This window comes from Chenopodium album, chromosome 26 (genome assembly GCF_948465745.1).
Source record: "Chenopodium album chromosome 26, dcCheAlbu1.1, whole genome shotgun sequence".
NCBI lineage: Eukaryota > Viridiplantae > Streptophyta > Magnoliopsida > Caryophyllales > Amaranthaceae > Chenopodium > Chenopodium album.
In genome coordinates this window covers 13,017,399-13,026,310 of record NC_137859.1, presented here as the reverse complement: position 1 = coordinate 13,026,310, position 8,912 = coordinate 13,017,399, and the positions used below count along the sequence as shown (strand labels likewise).

The window sequence follows — 8,912 nt, the reverse complement described above, 5'->3', positions numbered from 1 at the left end:
CTTCGTCTTCTTCTTGTCCACCAAGCTCCTCCATTACCTCGGCATTCCTCTGAACTGACTCCCATATCTGAAATTAAATAGTATATGTGTTTAAAATATTTAGAGGTTTCAAGTTTTTAATATATTTTCCATAAATTTATAATTATATTATAAATTTTATAATTATGTCATATGAAATAGTACATTTGTATATACACATAGGTATAGTAATATATAATCAAAGACCACTAATCCGTAGTTAAAAATCACTAATTAATAAGTTCAGTTCAGTTCAGTTCAGTTCAGTTCAGTTCAGCTCAGCTCAGTTCAGTTCAGTTGATTTCAGTCAATCAAAACAGGCCCTAAGGGAGTTGTTTTAGCTTAATTAATGCGAAGTAGTTCTAAGCATATGCCGTGGGAATGAAACACCATTAGTTTTAAACCGAGTTTGAGACCGACTAGCTCAAATCAAGTTATATGCAAAATTATGTAATCCATGTAATTTCTAGAAATAGTACTAAATGTAACATATCCACATAACCTTTAGTAGAGCACATCTCTAGGAATGGTACAATAATGAAATAGTATGCATCATATGCTTAAGATTCAGTCAGAAAAATAACATTATTGCTACCAATTTAAAATCATTACACCAACTATACATTCACCTTATCTATGTATCATTAAGCATACACTATACTAACAGTACCACTAGCTTAATAATTATCCACACAATTAAATCTGCAGTATTTCAGCTTTTTCCTTAGAATTCTTTTGAAGGTTGTAACTAGCTTTGCTACTGCAATCAGCCATTGTAACTCATTACACCACCATGGTGGTTCTCTGCTTAATCCCCTGCCTCTAAAGACTAAAGTAACATCCTCCATACACTTGTAATCATGAACTCGTACCGCGATTACATAGAGATTCTACATTTTTCTAACATGCTGATGCTACATATAAGTGTTAGGATTAGTAGGATAATTATGCCTTGCATTATAATACGCCGCTTGATTAGCCTCCCGGAATTAGTGGTAGTAGCCTAATAGGACACATAGTTTTAATTAATGGTTCTTATTTTAACGAGAACGACAAGTACTATATAAATGTGCTCAATTGGATCTGTTAGAGGCCCAAAATGACTTGGGACATGGGACTACTTGGGTACATTTGAGGTAATGAGGTTTTAACTTAATAAGTGTTTTTAAAATTAAGCTAAGGTTTCGGAAAGGATAAGTAATGGGGAATGGCCATGGAGAAATGAGCCAAGTACCGTATAATTTGGGAAACTGGTTAAATTTATATGCACGCGATGTGTGATTTACATTTTTAAATTTATATTAACCATACCAACCTCTTTAAAGATAAAGTAAAAATTATTATAGGTATTTTAGCTGGACAACACTAACACGCCTCTTGGCTTATATAATAGGAAATACTTCATAAAGATTAATCATTTGGAATCTAAATAAGTGTCAAATTGGTATTTTTTGAGATATTAGAGTTTGTCTAGTCTTTATTACAGAGTAATTGCTATGAGTGGTTTTAGATCTAAACTGTGCATTTGGGATCAAGTTTCTACAACATTCCAAGCAAAAAAATTACACAATTTATTTGAAACTTTAATAGTTTGAAGAAATATGGAGCATATTTTATTATACAAGAGCAATTTGTAATTGTTTGAAAGGAAAACCTACAGGCATGTGTGTTCTTGAGATGATAATTAATTGACAATTCGAAGTATAATATTAATCCATTCTGACACAACCAAATCAAATGAATTACCATCTAATACAATCCCATCAGAATTTAACCAAACGACCTGTTTGACACCTCTATATATGTCTACACGGCTATCACTCCAACATGTCTCCATACTCTATGCTAGAACACATAGCTTGGAAGATCTCGATACAATGATACCAAATTTTAAGTATTATCTCCATGTTCAATGACCAATATTGAAAAATAAAGCAGTCTTTGGGTTTTGGTTCAGGTGGATTCCACCTAATAAGATTCCTTTTTTCTACTCTTCTTGAGGTTTACTTTAATAAAGCTACTTTTAAGTACTAATATAGTCTCGAGCATATAAAACCGCTTATTATGCATGAGAACCAGCCTAATTAAAAAGACAATTTTCAAATTCCAACCATAAAGGAATAAGAATGAGACAAAAGGAAAGACTAAACAAAGGAAAGAGAAAGAATCAAGACCCGGGGCCCAGGACTAGTATCAAATTTCGTCTACATTACTATCGTTAATGATCTCATATACAGAACAAGAACGAAAAGTGAGAAGGAAAAGGGTCAAATCTCGTCTATATCATTGTCGTTAATAGCCTCATATACAGAACAAAAACGGAAAGTGAAAAGGAAAAGGAGGACAAAGTTAACTAAAAAGTATGTCTTTACATATCAGAATTAAGAAGGATGCACGTCAGATAGTAAAGAAAAGGCAAGATCTTTAGGTCCTCACAAATCACAACTAAGGAAATATACATATTCTAACAGACTAACAGAATATTCTAGTCTAGGATAATACCTAACTACGAATTTTAATACAGGAAGAAAATACAATTTCCACCCTGAATTTTAACAAAATTTTTATTTTGCCCTCTTTGATGTTTGACAGTATAGTGCATATGCTATTCATAATCCTAGAAGCAAAGATGAATCTATGATACTACATCAGACTACATCGACTTTCATCTGCATTGTCGTTGTAATACTGATCATCATGATAGAAGTCATTGACTGGATTTGACGGTGGTGGTGGAGGCGGAATATGCATTGTGTGATACTGTGGATATTCGTAGGCATAGTGTGGTGGAGCGTAGCACGAGGTACTACTGCTGGGTTGTGCCATACTGTAACTCATTCCGAGCTGAGGTTGTGGGTAATGAGCAGGAGGGTACATGTAACTTTGCTGATTTGGAGGACCGAAATTGTCAGGACTGTGATATGGCCCATTTGGGTAACCTTGATTAGGAGGTCCGTAATTAGTTGAAGGTCCAAAGTTCATTGGCTCGATGGGGTTTCCATGTTGCATCGAATACCCTGAAAACCCGTCTGCTGGTGCTGGTGCTGGAGCTTGTGCTGGTGCTGGTGCTTTTGCTTTTGATTTTTCTTGTGCTGGGGCTTGTGATTCTGTAGGAACTGGTGACTCTGCAGGAATCGGAGATTCTGTAGGCACGGTTGGTGCAGGTGCCGGGGTCTCAGACGGTACTGGTACAGCTTCTGGTACTGATACAGGTGGAGTTGATGCTGGAGGTTTCGACTTCTCATCATTTCCAGCATTACCATTGTTTCCTTTACTTTTCTTTTTCTTCTTTTTATCACTACTGCTGCCATTGTTCTTCCCATCAACGCCTTCAGTTCCGCCTGCACTTTCTAACTGTAATGGCTTCTCACCATCAAGAGAAGGAGCCTTATCAGAGACTTCATCTCCTTTAACAGTTTTTGCAGCATTTGCATGATTATCAGCTGATTTTTTTTCTTTTTTCTGACCGCCTTCTTCAGTAGCTTTTTCCTGTGCTTTCTGAATTTTGTTGTTCCCATCGCTTTCTTTTGTGGGCTTAGTCTTTTCTTTCGCGCTACTAGGAGCTTCGAGCATGTTCTTGTTCTTCACAGAATTATCCACCCATAATTCTGCAGGTTTACCAGACTTAGCTAGTTTTTGAAGAAGGGTCTGAGCATCTATACTGCCAGTTACAGTAACCTTGTGTTGTTGAGCATCAATCGTTGTCATGTAAACACCTGCAGTGTTGAGCATAATATGAAACAAAACTCGCAATAACGTTGAAACTAGGAAAAATAATATCACAATAAGCTATGTACTAGGTAGGTGAAACCCAATATTCATATATGACCAATATTTATACATGATACATACTAATGACTAAAATAAAGGGGGTTGGGGATCGTTACCATCGAGCTTTTGGAGAATTTTCTTCACTTTCTTCTTGCAACCTTCGCAGTGTATCGGAACTCTCAAGGTCCAAGTCTGTCAACAAAAATGATATATTATTAATACAAGAAATAGGAAAAAGGTTGTAGCACAAGAATCTCATATTCTGATACATGGTATATGCAGATACCTGATATTTTAACAATCCAGGGACGTCAGTGGCTGCAGCCATCACTTAAAGGATTGGAAGAGAGAAATATTTTTGGACAAAAAGGGGTTTAGGCTAAGAAGAATGAATGCTTCTTAAGAGAGCTTTAAGGAAGGGTTTGCTCAAGTTAATTAGACAGAATATAAGTAGAAGGAGGAAAAGAAAGAAAACAAGGCAGAAGAAGTAAAGGCCTAGTGGGCAAATTTAAAATATTTTGAAAGAAACTTTTTTAGATAGAACTATAGAATTACTGAATTAGACGGACCCACATAATGTCTAAGTTCTTCAAGCAAATACCAAGTACCAGTAGGTGTCCAAATGTCACACTCGGCTATTTTCCTATCGAAATAAACAACTAAACCATATTTTTTTTGAAAATTTTGCATGTCTTTTAGCATAAAAAGTGGTACCTTTGTTCTCATAGTTCGAACTTCATATAAGAATACATAAATATCATCAAATGCAATCATGTACAATACCAAGATTACCAACACAGTTAAATATTAACACATCATCCCAAGAGAATATGAGGAAGGGAAGAAAATGGCCCATACTATCTTAAACTATCAAATTTCCCCAAAAGATGTTTCCTTTGTGTAGATCCTCTGCTTTTTCACCTATTATAATCATCCATATTTCTTACAAGCACATCCTTTTTTTTACTTCATGTATATCCCTAGTTATTTCATATTTTTTGTTTGCAAAACCAAAAGATTTTATTGTACATCGACCACTTTGTTTGTACATATACTAGATCTATATGCACAATACACCAAGCATTTTAAAAAAGTAAAAAGTAAGGGCAGTTTAGATATTTTAGATGGACACAACAACCTCACCCCTTGACTTATAGTATGATAGAGATAGCCAAATTGTAAGGGCAAGCTTGTCATTTTCACGTCCTAGTTCACCAGCAAACAGTTCACTGAATAGCCGTACACTAAACCAAAGATGGGTGCTATAATATGAGCAAGACATAAGGAGAAAAAAAAAATAATAAAAAAATAATAAAAAAAAAAAAAAAATCTATGTCAAAAGCAGCAGCACTAGGTGAAAACAATATTTCATCTGATGCAAACAACAGGGCTATCCACAAAAGTTGGTGGTAGTCTTAGTCATGGAAAAGATTTCTGTTTTGCTTAGATTGCAATGTCTACCTATATGGTGATTTTCTGAATCACATGATAGTAATAGGTTGAAGCAAAAGTTGCAACCTTCCTGATTGAACAAACAAATAAATTTAAGTTGGGAGAAATAAACCTAGTAATAAAAGGAGTGGATGAGCAGTATTACTTCACTTCTCATCAAAAGATAATCATGACAATGCATTGAAAAATCACTATGTCAAACTAAAAAGGTAACATAATGAAATTATGGAAGTAATGCCACCATTTTGTTTTGTTATACCCAATATCCATTTCAAAATGTCTTTTGTTCAACCCACTTCTAATCTAATATATATATATAAAGGAGAATTTTTACCGAGCTCTTAGAAAGCCACGTAGGATCTAATTTTCTCAGCGCACCATGTAGGATTATAAATCTTAGTAGTAGCCAAATAAATAAGAGATTAAGAGATTATTAATTTGATTTAAAATTTAATAATTCAAACGCCACATAAGCAAAATTGGCAAATGAGATTTTTAAGTTTTAATTAATTAAATATTATCTTTTAATATTAGGAATTTTATCTAAATATATAACAAATTTTAACTCATAAATACACAAAAAAAAAAAAAAAAAATCAAACGCACGGGCTTCATCTAGTTAATTCCATTTTCGACCGAGACTTTTTGCCATCTACCCCATTGTTGCCACATTTTACCTATCTTTTATCACATTTTTCTAACACGCACCCACCTTTTTACTAATCCATACATCTCTTTTACTATACTCCGTATTCAAGTTTTTTGTTCACTTACCCCTTTTTTTTTTTTAAACTCATTTACCTTTTTCAAAGTTTAATTAGTTCACATCTACAACAAGTTAATAGACCAAATGAAAACAGAGTAAGTCTATTTATTTCCTAATAATATAATAAACCTAACAATCAAGGTGAGTTATATTCACTGCCAATTTAAAAATGAAGTGTTAGTTCAGGATAATATGCAGAGTTATTTTATTATGTGGTAGCAGTCGTAGCACCTCAAGATATGCATAAAAAGCTGACAATTACATTGGGCAATGATGGGAGTAATATTTTTCAAAAATTAGATGCAAAGATTAATGTAAAATGGAGCTCTCAACATCATCACTTGTGTAACCAGGTTTAACTCCCCACCCACATCCGAGTAGGGACCACTTTTCATGCCCAAAGATGCAATGAGTTATTAAAAGCACTTGGAAAAGAAATAAAGTAGGTTAAAATAATTAAAACATCCATTAAAAAAGACTTTGGCAGCCAATAAATAAAGCACAAGGCAAATTAGATTTAGACAGGACTTATATTTTCACCTTTGCCAGTGTCTAACAAAGTTTCCTTAGTTGATGAAACATTCATAAAACAGCACTTTTTTATGTTTAGGTAAAAAAGATGGCTTTTTTATTGTTGTAGTTAGCTGGAAAGAACTTCAGAATCAGGGAAAGAGAGGTGTGTTTGTTTCGAAGGAAAACATTATGAAGTGATTTTTTAATTTAAAAAACAAAATATTTCGATGAAAAACAATTTCAATATTAAAATTTAATTAATTTAGAAGAAACGCTGCAGGACAAAGAAAAAAGGAATTGGAAATGGAAAGGAAAGAGTTTAAGGTGGCGGATAGGGAAGGATCCTAGCATTTTTTTTCTCGAGAAATAAAAAATATGTTTTTTATTTTCTAAAAAACTATTTTTCTTACAAGCAAACTTAAGAAATAAAGTATTCTGTAATCAAGTTGAAAAAAATAGGATCAGGCTTTCAAAAAACTGCCCAACCAAATATTGCCTGAATAGTCCTTGTCCATTTTTCCCATTTTGTTTCTGGTATGTACTTACTCCCTCCTCCCCTCTAAAACTGTTCCATTATTATTTTTATTTTTTATTTTATTTTATTTTTTTTGGGGGGGGGGGGGGGGGGAGCATATATGTATAAGTAGACCTGGTTATTGGGCGGGTCGGGTCAGGGTCGGTGCGGGTCAGGGTCAAAGAGGGTCACATTTTATAGGGTCAATATAGGGTTGGGCCAATGCGGGTCGCGGGTCGATAATGGGCGGGCCTACAAAATATCAATTAAAATAAATATTGGACAAAGCCATTATTAAATACATATGAATACAAATTAATCTATATAATTATTTTTACATTATATATTTTCTTTATCAACTAAATTGGAAAAACATATTGGCCCTATATGGACCCTACCCAATAAGGACCCTGTCCATTAAAAGCCCTATAAGCTTGGCCCTAACCCTATTATTATTGGGCTACCCTGTCCAATAACCACCTCTATGTATAAGAGGGACGGACAGAATATTAGATTCTCCTCCGTCCATTAAAGTATGTGCCATTTTTCTTTTTAAGCCGTCACTAAAAGATTGTCCTATACCATCAAAAATTACTTTAAGTCCCACCACTTTTCTCTCTCTTTGATTCCACTCGGCCATCTTTAAGTAAAATATGGCTATAAGGCAAACACTGGGGATAGAGTAGTTCTCAATTTCAAGAAAATCCCAGAACATAGATTGAATAAAAGATAAGAGTGGCAATACGAGTCAATCATCAACTGATGTCCACTGGAACAATCTTGAATAATTTTTTGCCATTTCAAGGGTTCTACAGTACTACCTAAAATGCAAATCTCATACCATATTAAAGCACTGTCATTATCAAAAATAAGTGGACATCAACTTTACATATGTGCAATACTTTTTTTTTTTATTATTATTATGTCAATATGTCATAGCCCAGTAAGATAAGTTCCCCAAATAATTGGGCAGCCTCAATTCCTTAATCAAGCAGCTAAATTCAGACTTTACAAAATAAGACAACGATCGAAAGCAGCCAAGAGAATGAAAGTTATATGACAGTGGAATCCATGAACTATGAAAATGAAATAATATACTAACAATGTATGGGCTGTTTAGCAAGCAATTAGTTTATGATTAAAAGTTGCAATTAAACAACAAATAAAAGAAGATACACTATGGGAGTAAGTGGTTAATCTTCAGAAAAAGCAGCATATGTACCTAATATCATTCCTTGCTGTGTTCCCATCCATTGCATGCACGTACATGTTACTTGCACCAACGTCGTATTAGTGTCCATGACTCCATGATAATGCTTATCCACTCCTCTCAAATATGTAATCTACGTTATTGATGGTTATAAATTAACATATAAATATATAATGAGTGCATAATATTTTACACATAAACTATGTGAATGTCCATGACAGTGCATCCTCATTCTTTAGTACTCAAATGCATTTTTGTGTTATTTTATTAGCGCTTATTATCATCAAGATAGACAGAAATGAGTTGTAACTCCAAAAACACAAATCCTCAGAGAATAGTGTGCTATCATGAAAATTTATATGGTACTCAACTACTCATGTATTTCAAGTGGAATAGAACAAATTCAATTAATGAGCTAGCAGCAACTAGTAAACAGGCCATCAATAACGCTATGGAAAGAAATGCAATATTTGCACACCAACATAAAGAACACATCAGTGTGTCACATACCTTACATCCCTGATAGTTGTTATTGAAGATTATTGATGAGAAATTCCACAAAACAGTGATATTCAAACTATTCCTGAAGCTGAGATACATAAAAATAAAATTTTGTTAAATTAATAAATTATTAAGAACAAGGCATCCAAAGATCATAAACTTTTGAC

General features: G+C 33.9%; 1 protein-coding gene across 1 annotated transcript; it reads right to left on the bottom strand.

The window, feature by feature from the left end:
* Window positions 1-2,367: 2,367 nt before the first annotated feature.
* Window positions 2,368-4,253, bottom strand: LOC145617869 (uncharacterized). The gene is made up of 3 exons (XM_081672624.1): window positions 4,076-4,253; window positions 3,906-3,981; window positions 2,368-3,734 (listed from the first exon to the last, which is right to left on the bottom strand). Exons 1-3 carry the CDS (start codon window positions 4,115-4,117, stop codon window positions 2,662-2,664), a joined length of 1,191 nt encoding a protein of 396 aa, XP_081528750.1. The 5' UTR covers window positions 4,118-4,253; the 3' UTR covers window positions 2,368-2,661.
* Window positions 4,254-8,912: the final 4,659 nt, after the last annotated feature.